The sequence below is a fragment of the Nicotiana sylvestris genome, chromosome 5 (genome assembly GCF_000393655.2).
Source record: "Nicotiana sylvestris chromosome 5, ASM39365v2, whole genome shotgun sequence".
NCBI classification, from domain to species: domain Eukaryota; kingdom Viridiplantae; phylum Streptophyta; class Magnoliopsida; order Solanales; family Solanaceae; genus Nicotiana; species Nicotiana sylvestris.
The window spans coordinates 1,002,924-1,028,167 of NC_091061.1; the positions used below are offsets into that span (position 1 = coordinate 1,002,924).

The 25,244-nt window shown below is 34.1% G+C and overlaps 3 protein-coding genes across 5 annotated transcripts; all 3 read left to right on the top strand.

Annotated features, from left to right (window-relative positions):
- The first annotated feature begins 993 nt into the window (after positions 1–993).
- LOC104236436 (NDR1/HIN1-like protein 6) lies at positions 994–3,328 on the top strand. 2 transcript variants are annotated; one of them, XM_009790358.2, is made up of 3 exons: positions 994–1,141; positions 1,843–2,565; positions 2,906–3,328. In XM_009790358.2, the coding sequence occupies exons 2-3, from the start codon at positions 1,877–1,879 to the stop codon at positions 2,919–2,921; spliced, it is 705 nt and encodes a 234-aa protein (XP_009788660.1). In that variant the 5' UTR covers positions 994–1,141; positions 1,843–1,876; the 3' UTR covers positions 2,922–3,328. The 2 variants fall into 2 exon arrangements, with proteins under 2 accessions (XP_009788660.1, XP_009788668.1); XM_009790366.2 differs by having other exon boundaries at positions 1,849–2,565.
- Positions 3,329–6,832: 3,504 nt separating this feature from the next.
- LOC104236450 (ubiquitin-conjugating enzyme E2 28-like) lies at positions 6,833–12,499 on the top strand. Its single transcript, XM_009790375.2, has 5 exons — positions 6,833–7,005; positions 7,096–7,201; positions 9,561–9,688; positions 11,419–11,523; positions 12,015–12,499. The coding sequence occupies exons 2-5, from the start codon at positions 7,132–7,134 to the stop codon at positions 12,156–12,158; spliced, it is 447 nt and encodes a 148-aa protein (XP_009788677.1). The 5' UTR covers positions 6,833–7,005; positions 7,096–7,131; the 3' UTR covers positions 12,159–12,499.
- An 89-nt stretch (positions 12,500–12,588) lies between these two features.
- Positions 12,589–17,424, top strand: LOC104236476 (uncharacterized). Of its 2 annotated transcripts, XM_070174158.1 has the most exons (3): positions 12,589–13,638; positions 14,649–14,731; positions 15,610–17,424. In XM_070174158.1, the coding sequence occupies exons 1-3, from the start codon at positions 13,584–13,586 to the stop codon at positions 16,057–16,059; spliced, it is 588 nt and encodes a 195-aa protein (XP_070030259.1). In that variant the 5' UTR covers positions 12,589–13,583; the 3' UTR covers positions 16,060–17,424. The 2 variants fall into 2 exon arrangements, with proteins under 2 accessions (XP_070030259.1, XP_009788700.1); XM_009790398.2 differs by lacking the exon at positions 12,589–13,638 and having other exon boundaries at positions 13,986–14,731.
- The last annotated feature ends 7,820 nt before the right edge of the window (positions 17,425–25,244 follow it).

Sequence of the window (25,244 nt, forward strand, 5' to 3'; positions counted from 1 at the left end):
CCAATTATCAATGTAATAACATTGACCTGTCAATTCGGTTTCAATTTTAAAATTAAGCTTAATCTTTCATCTTCATGCTTCTATTTAAACCTAATTTATTAGAACTTATAGGTTCAATTCCATCAATTCCTGTTGAGGTAATTCTTACAACTACTCCTAAGAGGAATGATTTGTAATCTCCATACACTGAGACAACGAAGGAGCCTTAGAGTAATGATAACGTTGTTTCCGTGTGACCTATAGGTCATAGGATTAATTGATTAGATACTTCAGACCCATAATCTTTCTAGGAACAACTTCTACAACGATAGGCAGAAAGGCATAATTAGTTCTACAAATCTTACGCACTGACTATAGTAAACAAGTCCTTCTTACAGAGACTGTCCTATGTATAAGTTATGACCCATCCAAATGGTCTTGGAAAAAATCTTTCATTCGATGCTTCTGATTCGAATCGTGGAACCAGCATTAATGCTTGCATTAGGCTAAGCTGTCTATATCATACCCCTTTGGAGTGCCTTCCCCCACCCTGCGTGAATATAAAATGCTTTGCGTATTGGGCTATCCTTGTACCTCGACAACAAATCACCACAATATTAATCATTCATAAAAATTCGTATGTTTGCTCTTTCGTATATAATTATTTACTCAAAATTTTGTTCTAACAATATTGATAGTATTTTACAAAATTGTGTATTACATGACTAAATATACCCGAGGTGAGAGACTAGCAAAATAAAAGTTTGGCCGAGAAAAAAGAATAAACATAAGACTTTGGGGATAATTTAAGTTTCTTAATTTGTCTTTAATCTAGTCGAAACCTTTGCGCGTAAATCTCGGCTATTTAATCTTAATCCCCAACAAATTATCTGGTTCCTGTCTTGGTCATTACCAGAAACCTTTTTCCTCCATTTCCTCATTTTACCTCAGCAGAAATATCCTACAAAAGAAAAAGGAAAATTTTTTTTAAAAAAAAATCTCTTCTCCAAAACCCAAGTTTATTCTTTTTTTTTGTGGTTTCTTCAATTATTATTGCCACCTCAAGATTCATATTTGATCTCTCAAATTTATATAAAGGTTCAACCTTTACACATGATATCATATCCAAATAAAATGCAACAATGAAATCAAGTGCTCCCAGGTTTTATCTCTGATTCATTTTTATGTTTGTTTTAACCCCACATTTTCATCTTTAATTTCTTTGGTTTGATACACAATGTTATTTGCATTCTTTGAAAAATTTCTTTCTTTCAACAATTCTAACTGCATCCCATTATGTTATTGGGTTTTAAATTAACAATTTATACATATTCAATGAATTTTTTAAGACAAATATAAGTTTTGGACTAAAATAATTGGGTTCAGCCGAACCCCCAAATGCTATGCTAGCTCCGCCCCCTGCTGAAAACATAATTCAACAAAAGAAATGCTTCTTCATTCTATAACAATTTCATATCATGCATATTTGAAGCTAGTATATACAAATTTTCATCTATATTGGAAAATCTGACCATCTCATTTGAAAACTTAAGTCGCTAAAATAACCACATGACTTTTATTTTCTTAATTAAGTTTTCAATACGTCCCCTCACGTCTCATTTATTTTTATATCATGTGGCAAGCTTTACGCGTTAGCTTGTTTTTTTTTTTCATAAGTCAAACACGTAAAAATTCTTTTTTAATGCTAAATAAAAGTGAGATTCCAATCAAATATCTCCGCCTACACTGATATCATGTTAAAGAGTATGATAACCTAAAAAAATATATTTTTATTTACTTAACTATGTTTTCGACGTTTTATACCTGCATGGTGATCAATATCAAATTTGAATCCACATGCAGAAACAGAGAGAAATAAAGCGAGGAATTTCGAAGAATGTCTATGAGAAAACCTTTGCAGAAGCCACCTGGTTATAGAGAAACTGGAATACCAATTCAACGGCCGCCACAATCACCATTTTACCCAGAAAAAAATAATTCGCGTAAAAGGAGTTTCTGCTGCTGCTGTTGTTGTTACTTCTTCATCATCTTAATTTTCTTAATCCTCTTATTTATTGCTGTTGGTGCCATTCTTTATCTATGGTTTGATCCAAAACTCCCTATTTTCCACTTAAAATCCCTCGAATTCACTAAATTTAATGTTACTGACAGTCCAAACGGGCCTACATTGAATGCACAAGCAACAGTTAGTGTAGAGCTAAAAAATCCAAATAAACAGCTCAAGATTATATATGGAAAAACAAACATAGAATTGAAAGATGAAGATGGTGTTACTTTGGGTAATGAAAACATTCCAGGCTTCGTCCAGGGGACGAAGAATGTGACAGTGGTTAAATTTGATATTAATATGAATGAATTGTTATATAGCGAAAATGTTGCGAAAGTAAGAGATGGATTAAAGAATAAGAGTTTGAAGGTTTCTGCTGATGTTGGAACTGGTTTTGGAATTGGATTTAGTGGTTGGAAAAGTGAAACAATTGGAGTTAGAGTAAGTTGTGGAGGTTTGAGCTTGAAGCAAATGGAAAATGGAACTTCACCCAAATGCCAAATTACTGTGCTTAACAGGTAAGTAACAAGATTACTTGTAATAAAAATAAATTAAGAAGTTTGGTACGCGAAATATATTTCCTAAGAGTCTTTTGATATTGTGGGGGATTTGTATGTCAGTAGAAAATATAAAGAACGTCAAAATGGATCAGAGCTAAATGGATAACGATGCTTAGGTAGCTCGCTCCGACTAGGTTGAAATTGAGGCTTAATAATTGTTGTTGTATGAGATTTAGTGAATCAATTATAATTTTTATACATTAAGTTAAAGTTATTTTTTCGTGAAATATAGTTATTTCTATGTACTATATTATTGGAAAGTTGTTCTCTTAACGAACCTTCATTGTTTGATTTGCAGAATTCATCTAGATTGATTATTTTTTTCATGTTTATGGGCACGCATTAGAGGCAGAGTCAAGATTTGAAGCCAGCTCCGACAGACAGGAGGAATATGAGTTACTACAGTGTTATGTTATACATGCATAACATACTACATATATATACTTATGTACATATTATGATTTATGTATATGATTTTGGATAACTCAAGCCAAAATATATATAACCCTATAGATAGTTAGCTGCATATATTGCTTTAAACACCTGGTATATATATTATAGGTGAAGAGAAATGGTAAGGAGGAAAAGAATGAAGTATAGTATTAGTTGCATATATAGAACTAGGGGTGTTCTCCCCATTTCTTAGTAGATGTCTTTGTACAAAAATGTCAAGTGACTATGTATACTAGGAAAGGCAATATGATTATGTACTATCACTAAAGTGTAATATAGCAGTATTTTTTACGCAAAAAAAAAAAAGGAAAAAGAAGAGCATTATATAAGTGTTCATATTTTTTTTGGGAACCCCAGAAAACGAACCCGCAGTCGCTACAGCTTCTGCCATAGCCTCTGCCCTTCGGGTGAGCACTCTGTGGAGAGCACTTTGTGCGCACTGGGTAAACTCCCACTGTGTAATAGCCTGCAAACCACACAAGGGATTTAAACCGCACTAGGCAAGCCCCATGCGACAGGCTCAGATCCAGAGCGGCATTGAGGTGGTTCGAACCCGCGTCGCCCGTGTGACCAGCGCCCTACAAACCCAACTGGGCTGTCCCTTCGGGACATAAGTGTTCATGTTGTCACGTATTAATTGGCCATCTCTTCTGCGTGAAACAACTGGCGTGAGTGTTGAACGGAGTGTTGAAATTTATAGTTCATGAGTTCAAGCCGTTGAATTATAGCAGATTGTCTACATCACACCCTTGAAATAGGATCTTTTTTTTTTTAAAGTTACATGAGGGAGAAGGGAGGGGAAAAGGGAAAGGGAAAGGGGTTTGAATCTTTCACCTCAATTGTGGAAGACAGGAAAGATACTAAGTGAGTTAGCCCTCAATCCCAATTAGGTTCTCGTGAAGAAAGTGAAAATATTTAAGAAATAACTAAGTTCATTTGCAACTTGAACCTCAATCTAGTAGACTAAGGGGTTGTTTGGTTGGAAACAAGTTATTTCGGAATCAATTATCTCGGAATTGGTTATCCCAGAATTAGTTATTTACCCTCCCAAGGATAAATAAACACTACAATTCCAGGAACTAATCTCGGGATTAGTTATACCGCAATTTTATTTCAACCAAATATAAGATAAACTCATCTCAAATTTAATCTCGGGATTAATTATCCATTATACCTTGTACCAAATGAGCCTTAAATTTGAAGAGCAGCCTCAACAGTTTTAGTTGTTAACTCGTGAACAAGCCATGTTGTAGACATACTCTCCAAGCATATCGTTCTCAAAATAACACAAAAAAATATATGTATGTATGTACACACACATATATATACACACAGAGGCAGACCTACGTTGAGGCTTGAGGGGTCACGAGACCCCGTTAGCCTCGACAAAAATGATGTATATATATCTCTTTGCATACAGCTGTGACCCCTTAAATATTTTTCGTGTGCCCCCAAATTCAAAAAGGTAAACTAAAGGAGCGGTTTTGTGGAGAACTTAAGTTTCGACTTTTGCTAGATGTCGTGGGTTCAAAACCCATTATCTCTTTCTCCCCTCTTTTTAGTTTACTTCTTTTAATTCAACTAATCTGTACACATAATAGTCAACTTAACTTTTTTTCTTTTTCAAATCTCTCCCTTAAAATTAAAAGTCTCAAATTGTAATATATCGCGCTTCAGAAGTAGAAAAATACAAATTCTTTTGCCACAACTTTCTTCAAAAATCACTTTGACAAAGTAGCGGATATCCGTCAACTCTGGCTCAGCAATGACAACTAATTAAGAGTTTGAGACTTTTCTTCAGTTCTGTAACTATTAGCACACTATTAATCTAGATTTGTTTAGTATGTTTTTTGATAATTTTTGAAGTTTGAACACCTTTTTGATCATAGACCCCTTATTAACTGAGAAAAAGCTAGAAATTTTAAAGTTTGAAACAACCTTAAATCAAATACCTTCACTTTCCGTAGCACCTATTTTGCGAATAAATCTCTCTCTTTGTTTGATGATTTCTATTTCTTTAGAACTTTTATTTATTTATACTTGGATGATAAGTCATCATAAACATTAAGTATTCAAAGAGTTGCCCCACCAAATTTTATCGCTAGTAATTAGCATACAATGGTGCCCCTGTCGTGCTCGAATCCTGGGTCCGCCTCTGCACACACACACACACATACATATATATATATATATATATATATATATATATATATATATATATATATATATATATTCTTTATGTTGTATGCAAAAATTATATAGATTTTATATATACTTTCAACTATCAAATATAAATAATTTCTGGTGCGGGCTAAAAGTGAAAAAAGTCCTAATTTTTCTTCATTGATTAGATCCTTAATTATCATGCATCCATAAATAAAAGTTGTCACGTTTGAGCAGGGGCGGCCCTTCTATAAAGCAAGTAAAATAACTGCCTTAGGCCCCACATTTATGAGGGACCCATTTTTTGTTATACTTAACAGACTATGTATAAGTTTATAAAAAGGTACTGTAAAGTGAAAAAGTTTGATTTTTTTCTTTAACAAGTATAGAGAAGAAGGAATTTCAATGTCCGTTACGATTTCTACCAAGAAAATTGCACTTGAAATGAATATCAAATCCGAATTTCATAAGAAATGCATGATATATAGGAAGTAAAAATTTGATGAGAATGTTGATAATAAAATCTCAAAATCTTTGGAAGAGTCCTTTGGAGTTGATTACTTTATACATAGTAGACAATGCTATTTTTTTCACTTCAAAATAGATTTGAGCAATTCGAAGCATATGAAAATATTTTTGGTTTTGTATTTAGCGGTAAAAATTAGGATCACTAGATGATAAAAATTTGGAAAAAAATGCCTTAATGTTGAATGTTCCTTAAAGCATAATAATCAATTCAATATTGATGATTTAGATTTATTTTCGTAATTAAAAATATTATGAAAAATAGTACAATTAGAAGATAACATTTTAATTGATACACTCGGTCAAATAAAAAAAATTGATTCTTTTTCCAATGCATATATTACTTGTGGAATAATATTAATAACTCTTGTTTCCGTCATTTCAGCGGAAAGAATATTTCAAAATTAAAATTGATAAAATCTCACCTAAGATCAACAATGTCTCAATAAAAGTTAAATGGATTAGTCACATTATCAATTAAAAAAGACTTATTAGGAGCTATTGATTATTAGAAAGTTATTGATAATTTTGTATCTAAGGAACGCTACAAAAATATACTTCAAATAAATAAATAAATAATTTTTTTTTTAAAAAAAAAGTTAAGGTCCCTCATAAAATTTGGCTTCAATCTTGATTTTAGGCCTTACTGCTAGTAAAATATTTTGTAGTCCACAACCTTTCAAACTTGTTTCATATTTTATTTTATTTTTACTTTAAATACAATAACTTTAAACAGAGCTAGAACTTGAAGCTTATAAGTTTAAGATTTTAGTATTAGGGTTCTAAATTATTAATCTTATACATAATCACTTTTAAGATAAATACAGAGTTTGGACTAAAGATTTTGGTTTAGCCGAACCTACAATCGAAAAGCTAACTCTATTCTCGCACTTATAAGTCTCAAAGACGTGATTTAGTGATCAATGAAGTGAATTGAGAACCGAAATCTCATAATCAAATCCTAGAAAGAGAATAAATTATTTCTTTTTTTTTTCGTTGGAAAATTATGGATAACATTAATGTGTGGGGCCATGAGAAGCGTCCCAAAATCCCAATCACACAAGACTTCAAGTGGGCTCAAACAAGGGGCAGCCACAGCCGTTGAGTATAAAATAAGTAAAAAAAAAAAAAGAAATACAAAGCAAACAGCGGCAAATAAATAAAAAGAAAAAGCAATATATTCCCCAGAATTTCATCTTCATTCGCGTAAAAAGTCAGCAGCTTTTTCAGTTTCGAATTTCAATTCTCGCTAATCAGGTAATTTTCGCCTCTATATATTTTCCAATTTTTTGTTATTGCTGAATATAGTCGTATTCTGATCTAGTTTTTGGTTTAATTTTTGGTCAGAGTAAGACTCAGATTTCTTCGATTGTTTGGTTTTTAATGGCTTCGAAACGAATATTGAAGGAGCTGAAGGATCTCCAAAAAGATCCTCCTACCTCATGCAGCGCCGGTAAAAAAATTGATTTTTTTCTAATTTTATGCTCCTATTTTTTGTAATTTATATGAATTTTTGTGTAAAGTTTTCATCTTTTGCCTGTTTGGTGGTTGATCTATAGATTCTTCTCGATGCACGAGGATTTACTGTTTTTAGATGCTGAAATTTCAATCTTTACCTTGCTCAGATGATTTTTTCTTTGTTTTTATGTTTTTAAATTTAATTGTTATGATGTTTGATTATTCTAAGGGGTCATTTGTGAGATTATGGATTTCTGTTGTTTTTTCAAATTAAGTTATCTCAAGTCAAGCATATCTAGCTAGATTTAGTGACTAGTCTAGCTTGATATTTGAACCCTAGTTTCTCGTGGTTCATTCTAGCTTCATTGATTGCTAGGTCACTCCCTTCAATGCAATTGCATATGCTGAATTGAAAGCTTTTAGCTCTTTGCTTACAATGTTGTTTTTTGCCATCTATCACTTCAGTCGTCCTTTCTTTTTCATCAAAATGTGAATGACTCAAATGCCTTTTGCAAAATATAACAGCTTAGGTCTCTTGTGTTGAGCTGTTACACATTGGTGGATTGAGGATTAAAGCCTTGATGTGTTTAACCTTTAAAATTCATGGCACTGAACTCATTATATTTGTGAAATTATGGGTTCAAAATATTACAAGGGGACAAAACTGTGAGTCTCAAAGTCCTTGAGGTGCGGCGCAAAAGGGATCGGGGCAAAGTAGATAATACCTTGACTGTTGGTCCTAGGATGTTACGAGAGGAGCATAATATTACATAGTGCTCTCTGACTTCTGTGGAATAGTGAGCTTGTCTTCACCTAATCTATAATGTAGCTTCTAATATTTTTAGCTTAATTTTGTATTGTTATTAGTAAATACCAGTGTTTTAAAAGGCAAAGGCATGATGCGAGGCGTTTTACCCAACATGGGACGAGGCGTGAGCCCCAAGACATGGGGCATAAGTCCCATGGATCTTCAATTTTACAATTTTATAAGTAATAAAATAAGCTGTAATTATTTATAAATAAAATTACACAAAAAATTGTAGAAAACCCACAAAAATAAAAAAAATATAGGAAAATGATTATAATTATATGAACTAACTACACAAAAATATACTAATACATGAGATACATCTTAACAATAAGTCAATAATGTGTTACATGAGTTTTAGTGATTAGTGAAGCAAAGAGCTCCTGTATTTGAGGAGAAAGTTCAAGGTTCTATTGAGTATGGACAATTTCTTCACTGTCTAACGAGGTTAGGGCTTTTTTTGAGGAGAAAGTTCAAGGTTCTATTGAGTGTGGACGATTTCTTCACTGTCTAACGAGGTTAGGGCTTTTTTAAAATGTGGTGGGGATAGATTTGGGATAAAGCAAAGAGGGGTTTAAAAAATATAAGGAGAATTGTCAAAGTTATCCCTTAATTTGCTAAGTTCCATATGGCGTGAGCCTTGGTCTTGAGTTGAGTCGTGCGCCTAAGTGTGCACCTCACCCCTTGGGGCGTGCGCCCAAAGGATCTACGCCCCGTATTAACGCCCTGTTGCGGTTTACTTGCGCCGTTCCCTGATTGCTCCCTGGGGCTCGCTCCGAAAATGCCCCTGAAAACACCGGTAAATACACGTGAAAAGAGAAGATTCCTATCACACCAAGCTTTATACATGTCAGACTTTTGTTTAATGGGTTTTCATGACAGAACTTACGCTGGTGGCCAGATTAATTTTCAAAATGATCTGAATTTATTGGTTATATGGCAACGTCAATTCATCATGCACTTTTTTCATTCTTTAAGTTTCTTTGTGCTAGTTTTCCTAATGTCATTATGTCCATACTTTTAACTTCTTTTTAGTATAATGTCATGTGCATTGAAGCCTGGAAGATATTTAGTTTCTGCCAGGAATCCTTACAGAGATGTTTCTTTGTCCACATTGTCATGCTAGTCCTATAAGCCAATCATGAATCCTTCTAATAAATCTTACCTTATAAAAAAACAAAAAGAAAAAAGAAATAATTATTCCTTCTAATCTATCTTTCCTGTGATACTGTTGTATGATGCTATTCATATTCCACGTTGTTCAATTATTTATAGCCATGATAGTTTATATGTAATTTTTTAAATTTGCTTCTATATCTCAGCGTATGACGCATGCTTGACTATTTTGATACACTGCCTCCCGATTTGGCAACACTCATTTGAATTATAGTGATAGGGCATTTTGGATATTCTTCGACAAGATGTTGTGCAGATATTCCATCATCTTTTGTAGAGGAGATATATTCTATCTTATTCATCATTTGGAGATGCATGCTAAATTACAGTTGTATTGGCCTGCTAACATTTTTGTACCATGTGTTAACAGGTCCTGTTGGAGAGGACATGTTTCACTGGCAGGCTACAATAATGGGGCCCTCTGACAGCCCTTACGCTGGGGGTGTATTTTTAGTCACTATCCATTTTCCTCCAGATTATCCATTCAAACCTCCTAAGGTATCTTATAGTTGCAAATTACTTTGTGAGTCAAGTTGTTCTATTTGCAGAGTCCTTATTTGGTTTTTGCATATTGGAGCATAATTCTCTTGGACTTTTGACTCCCGTCTATTCTTGCATTGTTTGATGATGTTGAAACAGATTTCCTGGTAATGAGCTTGTGCCAAGTGCAATGTAGAAGAGAAGTTTTTTGTTAGACTGTCACCTTGCCTTAGAAACAAATTCTCAAGGTTGAGGGAGGTGTTAGGATACTTAAATACACATAGTACATATGCTTGTGTAGACAATAAATTTGCGTTGAGAAAATAAAATCAAGACCAAAAATATCGCAACAATCGTAGTATTTTATTTCGAATATTTGAGTGTTACAATCTCTATGGATCCTCTGATTCTTCTTTTCAATAGTAAATAAATTCAAGGGCCTTTGAGCTTGATCTTGAATCTATATTTGTTTTCCACGAACGATGATCTTGAGCTTGATTGCTTGAACTTGACCTTGATTCGTTCTTCGTTCTTGAGCTTGAACTTGATTTGTTCTTCGTTCTTGAGCTTGAATTTGATTGCTTGAAGCTTGAAACTTGTAGAGAAATTTGTGGCGTTTGATCCACAAGCTCTCTCTTGCTTCTTATTATAACTTCTGGTGTCTTTTCTGAGTTATGAAGACCCATATTTATAGTCGTGGAAAGGAGGAGTTGTGATAAGAACAAACTCTTTCCGACCAATCAAATTGAAGTATGACATAGCTGCATTTGATTGGCCAGAACATGTCACTCGCACACGTGGCATGGTTTCATTGGCCTTCTAATGTGACTTGACATGCCTTGTCATTTTGACACGTGGCATGATCCCATTGGCTCTTCCGTTTGACTTGGCGCGCCACTTCATTTGACACGTGGCACCAAACTAGGCTTCTAGGAAGATGGCATATTGGGCCTCATAAAGTGGGTGCATCACTTGTAGCCCAATTAAATGGGCTAGCCCAGTCAGAATTTATTGGACTTAAGTAATTAATCCAATTATGTAGACCATAATATTAATTCGGACTAATACATTTAAAAATAGTCCAAATTATTTTATTGAATTTAAATTCAATAAATTTTGCATGCCTACAGCTTGTTTTTGAATTTTGGTGTCAGATATGGTGATTAAAGATGAATATGGATTTCATCTTTCAATTTGTATTTTTTTAATATTGCCTTGGACTAGCCCCTAGGGCTTTGGTCCTAGTGTAAGAGCGCAACACGTGATGTGTGGGTCAGGCGCATGTCACGGGTTCATACCTTGCCGCAGACAAAAGCCTGGTATTTACGTGGAGAAGGATAGAGGGGCCAGCTCATTTTCCACCAAGTTTTGAACTGTGCACCATTGACCCTTCGGGATTTCTTGGTGATAAAAAAATTGCCTTGGATTATTCATACTTCATACGTCATTTATAGAAAGAAAGAGCAATACCATTTTGGTGTGGGTTAAGAACGAGGAAGATTCGGGTTTTTTAGAATGACATCATGATCGGTATCAACTAGGTGATCTGCAGGACTAAATGCATGTTTTATACAGATGTACTCATACATGAAGCATTTGGAAAATTTCTGTTATTGTCAGAAAAGCTGTTTTTTGGTCAATTAATAGTTGGTGAACCTGAACATGTTCATGTATTTATGGTTGTCAGTTTATAAACTGGAGTCTTCCACTAGACTTTATTGTGTTACATTCTGGTTAAATCCTTGCAGGTTGCTTTTAGGACAAAAGTTTTCCACCCAAATATCAACAGTAATGGGAGCATATGCTTGGACATACTGAAGGAGCAGTGGAGCCCCGCCTTAACTATTTCTAAGGTCCTTTCTTACCTTTATCTGCTAAGAAATAATACAAGCTATGAAAACATACTTATTCAGTGGCTTGGGACTCATAATATAAGAGTTTTTTCAAATCAATTTGGATGCATCAGCTAATTGTTGGTAATCTAAAGGATAGGTAATAAAGATATAGTGACTCCTTGAAAAGGAATCAACATTTTATTGGACATTTTATGTTATAGGTGACCTAATCTTATTAGCCTTTTCTAATTATTCCTTTATAGCTTTAGGAAGCAACGGTGAAAACATTTTAACTGTCTAGCTTGTCCTTCATAAAGTGCTTTGGTTTCGGTTGCCAGCATATGATCTTAACTCTGACTGTGTTCTCTGATGGTATATCAATTGTGTCTGTGGGAATTATGTGTTGTGTCAAATGGTTTTCCTAGACCAGTAGAACTGGTTGAGTTTCACGAAGTATGTTGTGTTATTTGTGTTTCTTAAGGTGGGAAAGGTTTCTGTATTACCTTCAGGTTTTGCTTTCAATCTGCTCACTTTTGACGGACCCAAACCCTGATGACCCTCTGGTTCCTGAGATTGCTCACATGTACAAGACAGACAAGGCCAAATATGAAGCAACTGCCAGGAGTTGGACCCAGAAGTACGCCATGGGCTAACTATTGCCTATGGCCGCTTGAATTGATATAAAGAAAAACAAATTTCAATGTCTTTCTTCTCTGCTCTCTCCATTAACATGTTGTACAATAGCATTAAGCATTGCCCTCTGCAGGAAGACTAATGATGCTTTGAATTTTGTTTATATAGATTCTAATATTTTATGTGGGGAAGCATATATTTATCTGGTTTTGGTTTGTTTCCTTTGGTTTGACACTATTTGGTGTAAAAAAAACATGTATTTTGTACATTCTATCATGTTTATTACTATTAAGGATAACTATGTGAGATACGACTTCATCCTCGAGGTGGGGTTAATCTTATCGTAGTTTAGTTTATCTAATTAACCTTGGCCTAAGATTTTAGGAAAGATGAACGGATGTCTTTATTTTTTTCTTTTCTTCTTTATCCCCTGTTTCCTATTTTCACACCTTGAACTACTTCTCAAGTATTTGGCATACTGTGAGAATAATGTGGTGCACACTTCATGTTAAGTTGGAGTATGATTAACTATGCTACAGCATTGTGAATTAAGTGGCATCTGAGAAAGATAGACAGTACTGGTTATTGGTTCAAACTCAGAAGCATCATGTAATGGAGCTTCCACAGTTCAAAGGAGTTTATGTAGTTTCATTGTTCTCGAACTAGTCTATATTTAGCATGGAGTAATCTGAAACCACCCAACTATATGATGCTTATGTGCATCTGCTACCAAAGTTTTGGCTGGAAGAATTCCCTTAGTTTCATCTCTATTGAAATTACCTTTCCTAAGCCGAGGGTCTACCGGAAATAGTCTCTTTGCATTCTTGAAGGTAAAGGTAAGGTCTGCGTATACACTACCCTTTGTTGTTGTTTGTCATCTTTGTTGAAATTCGAACCTTGGTTTCCATATTGTTATTCTGACTCATAAACCGTTTCACCATCTACTATAGGGGGTTTATTCATTGCACCATTGAATGTAGGAGACTATCTACTATAGTGGGTTTATTCATTGCACCATTGAATGTAGGAGGCTTATAGCCTGTTTGGCCAAGATGCAAAAATCAGCTTATTTTGAGAAGTATTTTTTCTCAAAAGTGCTTTTGGTGAGAACCAGTTTGTGTTTGACAAACTTATTTGAAAAGCACTTATGAGCAGCAATTAGTGTTTTGCCAAGCTTTTAAAAACTGCTTCTAAGTATATTTTTTTTAAAAGTGTTTTTTAAAAAAGTGATTTTGAAGAAAAGCTACTTTAAACTGCTTCTACTCAAAAGCACTTTTTTTGTCTAAAAGCTGGCCAAACACTTAAACTTTGGAAAAAAATCACTCAAAAAAGTGCTTTTGGCTTGGAGAAGCTTGGCCAAACAGGCTATTAGTCTTCTTGATACTTTGCTTGGATCATAAGCTTTCAACTTAGATAACAGGGAGTAAAAAAGGTGAGGAAAAGAGATGAAAATCAAATTCGTTATCAAGTTGCCAAAGTATTCTGAAAGTTACAAACTTGGTAAGCACAAAGAGTGAAAGAATCTACTTTATTACCAGCGTGAGTCACATTTTACCAATGGTTTTCTATCCAGAAGTTGAAATTCTGAAATTGAGCTCGTATTTTTGTCTTATCTTTTTTGTAATGTATAATATGAAACCTATATTGATGTAAATTTGAATGATTAAGAAGTTACCAAATATTCTAGTCCCACTTTCTGGTTCCCCTGAACACCTCAATGCTAGATCAGCCATTAAAACGCATTATATATATATATATATATATATATATAAATTTTCCTTCTTCATCACTTGTTAACGAATGTTCTCCCCATCACGTCAATCCCACGAGCCTCTTATCCATTCTCATTGAACGACGGCGGGAAGCAAATCCAACTAGAAAAACTCACATTGGGCTTAGGGATAGTCAGGCTCGAACTGATGACTTCCACCACGTAGCCGATTCCAACTTCCTTTATTTACTATAACTCATTTTGAATCACCTTAGTGAAAAATTTGGCTCAGGGAGCATATGTAACACATTTTGATGGAGCCTACGGGGCCATTTCTCAAACTGTGCGAATACGAGAGAGAGTGTGGGACAGGAAACAGCGAAGGATTTCAGCAGCAGACAAACTTGCCATTAAAGGAAAACCACATGCAAAAAAAGAGAAAAAGGGTCAACAAAAAAACAAAAAGATTAGCTTAAACACCAAATACAGACCACTAAAGAAGGAAAAGAACTCTACCTTGCATTCCAATTGGTCTAAAAAATATTCCCAACCTATGAAATCTGAAAAAAGCAAAGGCAAGAACGCTTTTTTAAGTATAAAATGAATTGATTGGTGGTGCATTTCTTTTGGTTTGATATTATTGTATATTATATGAAGATGAAAAATACTTATAAAGATTTGCATAATTTGACAGAGAGAGCAGGGATTTTACATTATAAAATCACTGAAAGAATTAATTATGAAGGATTACATTTCTGTAGAGATTGTGCTAAAAATGGTCGTTACTGTGGAATTGCAGACCTTAGAATAGAAGATAAGGAGAAATTGATTGCCATTCGAGACTCATTGAAGGAAATTCAGAACATGCTTGAGTTCTACCAGGTTTTACTTTTGGTTACTTTCCTTTGTCTAAAATGAGTTCATTTTTTTTTTGTTAATTTATTCTAAATGCATGATTAGTTGAGATGTCGAAGACATAATTAAGTATAAAAAGTGTCCGATATTTTTAATAACTTGCAGTTTTAGATGAGACGGTCACACGCAATTCAACAAGTATATTTGACAAGGAATGGTTCTTGAGGTCGAGTCTCTCGCATACAATGGCATTAAACTACCTTTGCCACTACAAGGGGATTTAGGAGCTAATGTATATACAGTCAAATATCTCTATAACAACCTTTATTTCGGATTTTTTTGGCTGTTATAAAGAAGTGTTGTTATAGCGAACATATATTATAATATAACATGAAAATTGGTTTCATCAAAAACTTGACTTTTATAGTAAATGGCTATTATATGATGATGTTGTTATAGAAAGGTCTGACCGTATATATTAAAAAAATTATTTATGCCCTATTAGCATAGTACAATTTTCCAAAGAAAGTGATCGTGATGTCGTCATTGCTCGCATATGAGAGGCAGTATTGAAGGCATAATTAAGTATATAAATGTCGTGTTATGTCTAACGGTCAGAGACTCAAGTTCACTTGCAAGACGAGTTAGGACAATAGGTCGACAATGCTTGTGCAAAATCCTGCATGCAAAACTATCTGAATACAATCAAACCTCTATAACAGCCTAATTTTTTCCGATATTTTTTGGCTGCTATAGTGAAGTTTTGTTATGGAGGACATATATTATAACATAATATAATAATCAGTTCCGAGAAAAACTCGGCTTTTATAGTGAATGGGATGCTGTTATAGAGAGGTCTAATGGTAGATGTAATTATTTAACTTTTACTTGTCCAATCATTGCAGACATTACAGTCACGGCAGCAGAGACTATACCATGGAGCATTTGCCCGTTTAGAAGAAAGCAGAATGCTTCTGCTAGAAAAAATAAACAAGTATCCAACATGGGGAAGTAAACTAGACTTAATTGAAGAATTAAGAGAGTGTTTAGTTGAAGGAAGAGTTGCATTTTCTGAGAATTTGGCAGAAAAAAGAGAGAAGAAAATTGAAGATGAGAACAACAAGAAGAACAGTTCAAGTTTCTTGGTCATTTGCATAAGAGGTTTATTTAATCCATGGAACTGGTTTCGTACTACAAGAATTGCTGCCGTAGCGTTGATTGTTGCCTCTGCAACCATTTCTTCTCCAGTTAGCTTTTACAAGAATAGGCTGCAAGATAAGAAGATCATGCTTGTACCAAGAATGAATATTGATTATTTGGATCGCCAACTAGCTGTTTCAGCTGGAAAGGGATGAATATGATCATATCTAGTATTATTTTTTATCACAATTTTGTCGGGATACCTTGCTGATCGGGTTGGCTAAGTACATGTTGTTAGAAGATGTACAGACGAGGCGTAGAGATACATAGTCAATCAGGTTTTGATTGGATCATCGATATAGAAACGCCTGGTATGCATGGTTTCAGACTCTTTAGATGTGATTATCCTCAAATACAGGTATAGCAGACTTCAGTTATAGACGTTATACGTATCATAGATTCATATACAGTCAGAATCAGTCGCAGAGGCAGGATTTCCGTTAAGGGAAGACTGTGGCCAGATGAACCCCCTTCCTCCCCCCCCCCCAAAAATCCGTCCCTGATCAGAATACAGATTCAAATGTGAATTTTCATAATATAGTAAAGTACCAGAAAAAGTTTCAGAAACAATTTCAGCTCTCAGTATACAAGAGATATGTATTAAATTTGCAGTATTGAATTGCATGTTGCTTTTCAACTCTTACTCCAACAATTACGGATGGTTATAACCATCTATTCACTGCCCTCAAGGGTGTGGCCTAATGGTCAATGGAGTGGGTGAAAACCATGAGCAGAGGCGGATTCAAGATTTGAAGTTTATGGATTCCTACGATAACTTTAAGTAAATGTCCAGACATATACGCTATCTGGACAGAAGTTACTGGCTTAACGTGAACCAGTATGTCATAGGTAGATCCGCCCCTGACCATGGGTGATAAATATTTAAATCCCAACAGAGACGAAAAATTGTTTGATGCTTATTTCCCATCCGTGTAAGTCTTGGTAGTCAGATCTCAAATATCTGTGTTTGCTGGAGGCAACAATGGAATAGTCAAGGCACGCGGAAACTCGCCTGGACACCATTTTATCATTTAAAAACAATAAAAGGGCTGCAGAATTAAGGAAACTGATAAGCTAGCACTAACATATTGAAACCTTATTGAAGACTAATCATCATACATCATTATTCTAAACACACTTACTAATTCTAGTTAGATTAAAGCTTGCATAATCATCCCATATTTTTCTTACTCCTACTAAAACAAACTTAACACAAAACATATCAACATTATAGTGCTACTACAACAACTATGCATCAATTCCAAGAAGTCGAGATTTGCTATGAATCCTCACTGTTCATGTCGCAGATTTATTTAAGTCCATCTTACTTCAATATTATGATACTAAATTACAACAACAATAAACCCAGTGTGGTCCCATAGGTGAGGTCTGTAAAGAACAGTGTGTACGCAGACCTTACCTCTACCTTGTGAAGATATTACGATACTAAATTAAGTATCAAAAAGGTTGTAACAAGAAGTAGAAGGAATTTTAATTTAATAAGTCCAAAGAAAAGCTCCCATAGCAAACTTCCTCTTGTGTTTTACATCTCCAAGAATAGGAAGTCCATATTGAGTAAGCAAACAATCCAACTTCCATTCTGGCATATTCTCATACTCAGCCTTTGTGTATTTTGGATAATGTAATGGCATTTGAAACCCAAATCCATAACGTTCTTTGCTATTTGATCTTGCCATCGACTCCATAGAAACACCACTCATTTTTGTTTCTTTATATAATATGCTTTAGTTTGGAAATATATGAATATGGTTTGTGTATTTATAGAGGAAGATAGGGGGTTTGTTAAGCAAATTTAATGATGGTATTCTCGAGGTAGGTGTGGTATATTTTGAAATTAACGAAGGAATTTAAGTTGTTTTTCGATATGATTTATGTGGTTGAATACATACAAAGAATAGGGAAAACCAACTTGTCCAAATTTCTCATTCTATTCTAGATTCCAAGGGTTAGGAAGTACTCCCCCGTCTCAAATTTTCTGTTGTACTTTCTAAAAATAGTAATCTCAAATTATTTGTCATTTTAGAAGTTCATGACAAATAAATTACTTCCTCTGGTCCACAATAAGTGACCAATTTGCTTTTTTATTTTGGTCCAAAATAAGTGTCCATTTATATAATTAAGAAAAAATTCAATTTGTTTTTCCAAATTTCCCTTATGTACGTATCCCTAAAAAGTCATTTACTCCTCACATTTGAGAAGAGAAGTAAGTGCTACTATAACTATGGTGCAACATTTAATAAAGGATAGTTTAGTCACACTAACTATTTTCGTCTAGAATTTAGTATTTCCTTAATAGGTGTGCCCAAATCAAATTGGTCATTTATTGTGGACAGGAGGGAGTATATTTTTCCCATCTTACTGGTAATAATAATTGTTCTTAAAAAAGGAGATAACACATAAATAGAATAAATATTTAATGATGTGAGATTTTATCTTAAAACATAAATAATGGTAAAATAGTCTACTCTTAATTAATGTTTTTTAATGAATGTGTGGAAGAGAAATACGACAGATAATTTGAGATGGAGGGGGTATATATTGAATTTATTAATGACAAGAATGATTAGTGTGAAGTTTCCTCTTGTGATTATCTTGGATTTGTTTTTTGGTTAAGTGTTATCCATAATATGTAAAAACATATACACGTTATAACAAGCTATTAATTTGCTCAAAGTTACCAACTCATGCTTAGGGTAGAGTTTTCCCTATAGTTGTCTTTTATATGATTTTAACGTGTAAAAATAGAGTTTACATTTTAGTCTAAAAAAATATATTTGCTCATAATTTATTGCCAATGCAACCAAAACGGTGACATATACAAGTGGTGAATACAAGATTTTACACAAGTAATACCACTCTATTATCACAATTTACCTTGTACGTAAAAGCGAGTATATGACTATGATATCTCAAATTGATATCTAATTTATGTATATACACATATATTGTTTTTAAAATATATATAAAATATTCATTGCTTTTCTTTACATGTCTTTGCTTGGATTCCTTTTATACTGCTACGTTTTTGTTTTCCTTAAGCCGAGGGTCTATCGAAAATAACCTCTCTATCCGCAAGATAGGAGTAAAGTTTGCGTACATATTACCGTTCCCGGGCCTCACTTATCGGATTACATTAGGTATGTTATTGTTGTAGTATTTAATGTCACTCATTTTAAAATGGTGTCTCAGCCACTAATTAAATCAAAATTCAGATCAACATTAATGTCTGCTATGAATAGCAAAGAATTAGGAGCAGTAACGCAGACAAGTGGACTGACGGCTTAACATATACTCCATTAAATGCAAGCAAGAAAGTAGATACTATGTTCTTTCATATGCTATTCACCACACAAATCTTGTTAATGGAGACAACCAAATTAAAGTGCATATATAGCAATTAAATTCTCAAAAGCATTAAATGTTGATCACCAGTTTACTACATTGTGGTGTATAGGGTGTAAGAAGGAAACCGACAAACCGCACCAATCCGATAATCCGAGTCAACCCGAGAAAAAAAGCCCGACTATGGTTTGGTGTTGGAAAAAAAAACCCGACCATACTTGGTTTGGTTTGGTTTTAACTAAAGAAAGTCAAACCGAAACCAAACCAACCCGACATTACATATATAGAAATTTTAGATATATTTAATATATAAATATACTTATTGTGATGTAATTTATAAATATTTCTTAAAAAATTTCATAATTTTATCTTTTAAGGTATTATTTCAAGGTTGGACTTAGAACTTTTAAATGTTCCAATAAGTTTTATAGCCATTAACATTAGTAAATTAAATAATGCTAACAAAAGCCCAAACCAAAATCAAATCAATACTAATGTTAACAAAAGACATTCAATTCAATGCTATGAACGGGAATGTATTGAATATCTATTTTTTGTTTTGCAATAATTTAGATAAATATGCATTACCTATTTTTATTTTTTCTTTAGCGTTTAGTCATGTAATTAATACTCCCTTATTAGTCTACTTATTTTAGAATGACTTAGTACTTTTAGATTATATTTATTTTTATTATGGCTTTTTAATTAGCAATATTTATATTACATAATTTTATTGTCTTTATTGTTGACTATTTTAGGATAATGCCATGACACATCTCATATTTTGTATTATTTTCTTGGAAAATACTTTATATAGTTGTATCTTACTAGGATTAAAGAAATATTTTGAGCACAATTTGTATGTTTTGTTCTACGAAGATTTTACCCGAAAAAAACCCTGAAAAATCCGAATAACCCGAAAATCTGAGAAAAATCGAGAGTGAAAAACCCGAGTTTTATTGGTTTGGTTTGGTCTTTAGATTTAATAACCTGACGCAATTGGTTTGGTTTAATAATTATAAAATCCGAACCAACCCGACCTATGCACACCCCTAGTGGTGTATATTGATTCAAAATCACTATAATTGAGAGCAAGGCGTCCTACTTGATAAATTTGTGATAGTAGATGATCATCACTAGGAAATGCCTACTTATAATATCTTCAAAACCACACATGGTGGCTTGACTTTGCATACCATTGCTATTTGTCGGTCGTGGACAGGCTCTGTGCATAGATGCGGACAGTGACGTACACAGAATTTTTTATAAGTGGTGTTATAATTTAAAGAAATGAACAAATAAATAACTTATTATAGTTGTAAGCGGTGTCATTTTCTATATTTATACCTAATATTTTTATTTTTCTTATACATAATTAGTAAAAAATTTCGGCAAAGCGGTGTCCCGTGATACTGCATAGGACAAGTTGTATATGCCCCTGGATACAGATTCAGAGTTTGAGATTTATGGGTATTTATATCAATTTCAAATTAGTAGTTGAGTTCACAATTATATATATATAATAAATTTTTAATACATATATAAGGACTGTGCAAAAGTTACTAGATTCCCGAGAATGCGCTTGTTGGCCTCTAGATCCTCTACTCTCTGTGCATGTGGATACTTGTGGTATTAGAGCATATTGTTTACATAAATTATGATGGATGGATCTTTTCTAAATCGCTCTTTATATTTTGATCTCGTTAAGAAATATTTTTAAAAAATAGTCTCGTTTCAGTACTTTAAAGTAATGCTGCATCGTGGGCCGGTCCTGAACCGGACCGGGCCCGCGGTCTTAACGGGCCTCACGGCCCTGGTGGGCCGGTCCTAACGGTCCCTTAAAGCCCGAGGCGGGCTGGTCTTCCGTGTTAAGCCCACGAGCCCGGGACCGGTTAGCCCGGGACTGGCTGGCGGGCTTGGTCCCGGCCTAACGGCTATAATTTAAATTTTTTTTAAAAAAAAAACAGCCCAACGGCCATATTTAAAAAGTAGCCGTTTGGAGCTTTTTTTGACCGTTTGGTAGTTTCTAAAATAGCCATTTGGCCCCCAAACTTTATATAATTACACTTTTCCCCATTTCTCAACTATAAATACCCCCTAATTCTTTCATTTTTACTCACCAATTCATCAATCTCTCTACTAGAATTGCTTATTTTATTGTTGAAACTTCGTGAAAAACTGTGAAGTTAGTGAATTGAAGTATTCAAGTCTTCAACGATTTTCAATTTTCAAGAAGTTGTTCGGCAATCCGGTAAACTCGTTTCAACTCTTAAGTTTTAAGAATATATTGTTGTGTGTTTTAGTTTGCATAATTGTAATTAATATGACATTTTCTTTAAAAAAAAATGTTTGGTAAGGGAAAAGATAAAACCGGTGAAAGTAGTGGCCAACCAACTACCCTTCCCCCGGCTCCCCGACCTAGAAAATATAAGCAAGTTGAAAGTAGTCGTCAACCTAGACGTCCTCCTCCTCCCGTAATTCTTGATAGTGATCACCCTTGTTTTCAATTTACCGATAGTGAATTTTGTCATAATGTTGCACCAGGTGAAAGATTAGATGATGAAATTATGAATGCTCTTTATCCTAATGAAACTATCTCAGAAAATAATGAGGAAAATGAGGATGCTGATGAAACACAAGAACCGGATTTAGATGATACACCTACTAGTCCTCTTAATAACCCAACTGATGCACCGGTCGACCCACCTGTAGAAACTCCTACTTTTAATAGAGAACCTGCTAAACGCCTAGAAACATCATTAGTTTGGAATTTTTTTACTCAAGTAAGAGAACAAAATAAGGCTAAGTGTAAAACTTGTGGGAAATTAATGGCGCATAAATATACTGGAGACCGTAGCGGCACGGGTAGTTTGACTAAGCACATAAAAACACACCCTAGAGATAAAGCTAGATTTTTACAAATGAAAGCGCAGCTAGAGGGGACAAGTGTAGATTCTACAGTTAACCTTAGTACAGGTTCAAATCTAGTTCAACCCGGAATTAACACTGTCACCGGAGGTATTTTATATTACGATCCTAATAGAGATCGTGAAGAATTAGCAAAGATGATTACCGTTATGTGCTTACCTTATACTTTTGCTTCTAATCCTAATTGGATTCATTATATTAGAAGAGTTTTTAATCCTACTTATAAAGGTTGGCCTCGCGCAACAGTTAAGAGCGATATTTATAAATATAAACATGAATATGAACAATATTTGCAGTATTTATTTACTCATATAAGTAATCGGATTTATATTACTACTGATATTGGTAGAAGTGGTAATGATTGTGATTATCTAACTGTTACAAGTCATTGGATAGATGAGGAGTGGACAATGCAAAAACGCATTATTGTTTATAGCTAACACTGTTGCAGATATTTGTAGATATTTTTGCTTTAGAGATAAAATAATGTCAATTTCTATGGATAATGCTTCTAGTAACACTAGTGCTATATGCATACTTACAACAACACTAAATCCCGCATTTAGAAATATATTCCATGTTAGATGTATTTGTCATATTTATCATTTAATTGTCGGTGATGGTATGCGAATTTTAAATTTAGAAATTGAAAAGGTTAGAATGACTCTTAATTGGCTTTTTTATTCAAACCGTAGAAGTAGACTAAGAGAATATTTTAAAAAATGTGATGAATATGGCCTTAGAGAAAGAAAGGTTCCTAAACCTTGCCCGACTAGATGGAATTATATGTACGAAAGTTTAGTAGTTGCATATGAATATAGAAACCCAATTAATGCAACGTTTAATGCTCGGGTAGGTGGTGAGGATGATGATGAAATGCTTACTACTCAAGATTGGACGAATGTTAAAATTCTTATAGATTTTTTAGAACATTTTCAAATTGCTACAAATGCATTTTCTGGGCAATATTATCCTACTATTTCAAACTGTTTAGTTTATATTGCAGCACTATGTGATTTGTTTGTTGAATTTTCGGAGGGTGGGGAAATTTATCAACTTGCTATAAATGCAATGAAAGAAAAGTTTAAAAAATATTTTTTCCACATCCCTCCTATTTATGGTGTTGTTGCAATGTTAAATCCTACAATGAAATTAGGAGGTCCTCATTTTTGGTACTCAAATATTTATAAGGCTTTAGATCTTTCAAATGAGGAATTTGCTACACTTGCAGATGCAAAAGCCTCAATTAAAATTAATGCTCAAACAATTTATAATGATTATCAACTTGCCTTAGAACATGCTACGCCAAATGTTCCTACCCCTACTTCGTCTAGTTCACAATCGTCTAAAAGAGTTGCGGGCTTAAAAACACTTAAATCTTGGACGGAGTTCAGGGGTTCTCAAGGTGATAATTATGATGAAACTTCACATCTAAATGAGCTTCAAGTTTATTTGTCGCAGGGACTTGAAAAGGAAAATCCAGATGGCACTTTTGATCTTTTGGAATGGTGGAAGGCAAGGGAAAAACATTTCCCGGTTCTTGCAAGGATGGCTCGGGATATTTTATCTATTTAAGCTTCAACTGTTGCATCAGAGAGCGCTTTCAGTCAAGCAAGACTTCAAATAGGTGATCATAGAGCGTCAATGAGGGAGAGCTTGGAAAAATCTGTACTGTTTAGAGATTGGATCCGCTCGGAAAGAAGGAACTTTGGAATTGCGGAATCACAACCGGCGATAGATGAAGCTTATGAAGAAATGATGGCGGAAATTGCGGAGGATGCTGCTTCGCCCGGAAGTGGTGATGAACAAGCTTCTTTTCCACCACCACCAACGCAACCTCCTCCGAACCTTGAAGGATTTATGAAATTTGTTAGAGATACAATGTAGATTATGGTGTACCTTGTACTTTGGCATATCTTCTTTTAGTTTTTTTCCTTTTAATGGTGGTATTAGTACCTTGTTGTGCTCATTCCATTGGGGGGGAGGAAGACTAAGAAAGATATGTCATTTTTGGTAATAAATATTATAAGACATGCCCTTAAATATCTTTTTGCAATATTTTTTGGGTCTTTAACTTGCAATTATTTATAAGCTATAATATATATACATAACATACAATATATACTACAAGAAAATATATAAGGGAATATATACACATAACATACAATATATACTACAAGAAAATATATAAGGTAATATATACACATAACATACAATATATACTACAAGAAAATATATAAGGTAATATATACACATAACATACAATATATACTACAAGAAAATCTATATATATATATATATATTATATACTATACTAGTATACTATAGAAGTCTTCAAAACAAGATTTTTCAAAATTCAAAATGAGGGCCCCACCTCCAATGACCACCAACGACCATATTGCACAAATAGCCATTTATTTTCAATTTACAAAAATGATTTGATTTCTATGTATTGAAGCACTTTAATAATTTGATTTCTACATATATATTATTTATATAGCCATGATATGATTTACAATAAATTGCCTTAAAAAAACACGGAAATCAAAAAGCCCGTTAGGCCCGCTAAGCCCACGAGCCCAGCCCGTTTAGCCAAGACCATATGGGCTTAGGCCCGTCACGGGCTGGTTCCACCCGTTGAGCCCACGAAGCCCGGGACCGTGAGGCCCGGGACCGCCAGGCCCAGGCCCATTAAGCCCGGCCCGTTTGGCCCATTTAGGCCCGGGCCCGGCCCAAGGTACATCATTACTTTAAAGCATGTTGGATATGATTTTTCTCGATTACTAGAATTTTAAAGCACTATAAATTTTGACGATCACCAAATATTTTTAGCCACAATATTGAAAATTATTGGTGATACATTAGGGATTAGTGGTAAAATTCTGACAATTACCATACTGCTGCATATTTTAAAATTTCGTCCAACGTACTTTAAAATTCCGGCACTAAAGAAAAACCTTGTCCAACGTGCTTTAAATTTTATTCCATTTGCTTTTTTTAAAAAAAAAATATTTATGCTACCGGATTAAAATATTAATAGTCGCACAAA

Bases quoted from the DNA above. Each gene is read 5' to 3' on its own strand.
- LOC104236450 (XM_009790375.2), top strand. From the start codon at position 7,132: ATGGCTTCGAAACGAATATTGAAGGAGCTGAAGGATCTCCAAAAAGAT. The intron at 7,202-9,560 runs GTAAAAAAATTG...ATGTGTTAACAG, and splicing joins TCCTACCTCATGCAGCGCCG to GTCCTGTTGGAGAGGACATG. The intron at 11,524-12,014 runs GTCCTTTCTTAC...TATTACCTTCAG, and splicing joins CCGCCTTAACTATTTCTAAG to GTTTTGCTTTCAATCTGCTC.
- LOC104236436 (XM_009790358.2), top strand. From the start codon at position 1,877: ATGTCTATGAGAAAACCTTTGCAGAAGCCACCTGGTTATAGAGAAACT.
- LOC104236476 (XM_009790398.2), top strand. From the start codon at position 14,501: ATGAAGATGAAAAATACTTATAAAGATTTGCATAATTTGACAGAGAGA. The intron at 14,732-15,609 runs GTTTTACTTTTG...CAATCATTGCAG, and splicing joins ACATGCTTGAGTTCTACCAG to ACATTACAGTCACGGCAGCA.